General features: G+C 41.5%; 1 protein-coding gene across 1 annotated transcript; it reads left to right on the top strand.

Moving 5' to 3' along the window:
- Positions 1–1,600: 1,600 nt before the first annotated feature.
- LOC110258564 (olfactory receptor 7E178-like) lies at positions 1,601–2,529 on the top strand. Its single transcript, XM_085015276.1, is given in 2 exon segments — positions 1,601–2,045; positions 2,048–2,529. Coding segments are annotated over 2 exon segments (927 nt in total).
- The last annotated feature ends 229 nt before the right edge of the window (positions 2,530–2,758 follow it).

Here is a 2,758-nt window from a genome sequence, read left to right as displayed (position 1 = left end):
AGCTTGGATGCAGTCCTGCTGTGGCAGCTGTGGCTCTGATTTGACCCCTAGCCTGGGAAATTCCATATTCTGCAGTTATGGCTCTAAAAAGAAAACAAAATTCTGTATATTAACACAATTTTGGTAGTCATCAATGCTTTATGATTAGGTGATTACTTATCAAAATTTGAAGTCCAGAAAAGCCAAAGATATGAAGTATATACCAAATGACTTTTAAAAGCCCTTTCAGTAGGTAGAGCCTCAGTCTCATAAAAGACACCCCTCATATTTGAGAAACTTATTTTTATGGAGGGAATAAAGAAAACTCAAGAATGATAAAACTCGTGAAGATAATTATCACATAAAATTTGTTTTCTAGAGTTCCCTGATGGCTCAGTGAATTAAGGATCTAGTGTTGTCACTGCGGTGGCACAGGTTCAGTCCCTGACCTGAGAATTTTCATGTGCTGTGGGCCTGGCCAAAAATATTTTCTGATTCTTAACATTCAACTTTAACTTAGCTTACAGTTTACACAGTGTTGTGTTTTTTTTTTTTTTTTATTGGCTGCACCTGCAGTATGTGGAAGCTCCTGGGCCAGGGACTGAACCCACATCACAAAAGCAACCCAAGCCGCAACAGTGACAAAGCCTGACCCTTAACCTGTTTGTGCCACAAGGGAGCTCCACAGTATTGTGCTTTATAGAGTATTTATAAATATTCTAGCTAAAGGACATATATGGAATTGTATTAGAATAATACGAGGTTTATATATAACCATGTCCTAATATCATTAATTTTGAATTATATATTTTTATTAAAGAAGGAAGGGAATTTATCATTCTATATATTTTTTCTCTATTTTTGACTTCTTAGGGTCACACTAGTAGCATATGGAAGGTCCCAGGCTAGAGGTTTAATTGGAGCAGCAGCTGCCATACTAGACCACAGCCACAGCAACACCAGATCTGAGCTGTGTCTGTGACGTATACCACAGCTCACCACAATGCCAGATCCTTAACCCACTGACCTAGGCCAGGAATAGAGCCCATGTCCTCATGGGCACTAGTCAGATTTGTTACCACTGAGCCACAACGGGAACACCTCATTCTATATTTTTACTAAAGAGTAGGCTATATTTTACTGAGATCATGGCTCTATTTTCTCTCTCTCTCTCTCTCTCTCTCTCTCTCTCTCTCTCTCTCTCTCTCTCTCTCTCTAGCTGCACCCATGGCATGTGGAAGTTCCTGGGCCAGGGATTGAACCCACACCATAGCAGCAACCCAATCCACTACAGTAAAACCCTGGATCCCTAACATGCTGCAGCATAGGAAAACTCTGATCATGACTCTGTTATCTCCAACAGTCTTGCTTCTCATTACCCTTCATTCCAGTTTCTATAAGATAAGTGTATATAGAATGAGGTGACTAAACAGAAACCAATGAGGGAACAGTTCAAGCAGATAGAATTTGTCACACTGAGAAAATATTATTGAAGTTACTAAAGTGTATTGTAAAGTGACAATACAAAAGAATTGCTTATATCCCCAAAACACACAGTATTTGATGACATTTACTTATCTTATTTTTTCCAATCTTCTTTTCCCCAAAGCATCCAAGCCTCATGGAACAGCAAAATCTAACACGTGTCTCGGAATTCTTCCTCCTGGGACTCTCAGATGATCCAGAACTGCAGCCCTTCTTCCTTGGGCTATTTCTGTCCATGTACCTGGTCACCATGTTGGGGAACCTGCTCATCATCCTGACTGTTGCCTCTGACTCCCACCTTCACACCCCCATGTACTTCTTCTTCTCCAGCTTGTCCTTGGCTGACATGGGCTTTGTCTCTGCCACCATCCCCAAGATGATTGGGAACATCCAAACTCACAGCAGAGTCATCTCTTTTGCTGGCTGCCTGACACAGATGTCTACTTTCGTCCTTTTTGGAAGCATGGATGATATGCTTCTGTCTCTGATGGCCTATGACAGGTTTGTGGCCATCTGTCATCCACTGCACTACCTGGTCATCATGCATCCACGCCTCTGCTGCTTCTTAGTTTTGATGTCTTTTTGGTCAGCATTTTGGACTCCCAGGTGCACAATTGGATTGTGTTACGACTTACCTGCTTCAAGGATGTGAAAATTCCTAATTTCTTCTGTGACCCTTCTCAACTCCTCAACCTTGCCTGTTCTGATATCTTCACCAATAACATTATTGTGTATTTTGTTGGTGCCATTTTTGGTTTTCTCCCTATATCAGGAATCTTTTTCTCTTACTGTAAAATTCTTTCCTCCATTCTGAGAGTGCCTTCATTAGGTCAGAAGTATAAGGCCTTCTCCACCTGTGGCTCTCACCTGGCAGTTGTTTGCTTATTTTATGGAACAGGTTTTGGGGTGTATCTCAGCTCAACCATCTCACATTCTCTCAGGAAGGATGCAGTGGCCTCGGTGATGTACACTGTGGTCACCCCCCTGCTGAACCCCTTTATCTACAGTCTGAAGAACAGAGACATCAAAAGGGCCATGAGGAGGTTGCTCAGCCAAGCAATCTAATCTCAGTACCTGTGCCACACATTTGGAGTGTATGTTGGAAAATGCAGAAAAACTAAACATGTAGATCTGCAAACCTTTCCTCTTTTATCACATCATCTTTGTAGCTCCTATGGCCTTCACACCTCTTCTTGCTTTGCAAATGAGTATTGCTTCTTTTTGTACTTCTTAATGAAACTTGGGGAGAACTGGGATCATTTGTATATCTTCATTACTGTGTGACTTACTCCTA

This window comes from Sus scrofa, chromosome 2, assembly GCF_054392235.1.
Source record: "Sus scrofa isolate SSC_HxYL_T2T_F1_AM1 chromosome 2, Sscrofa_HxYL_maternal_Yorkshire_Landrace_v2.0, whole genome shotgun sequence".
In the NCBI taxonomy this organism is placed as follows: Eukaryota; Metazoa; Chordata; class Mammalia; order Artiodactyla; family Suidae; genus Sus; species Sus scrofa.
Note: the sequence above shows the minus strand (reverse complement) of the source record. Positions and strands in the feature narration are given on the sequence as shown.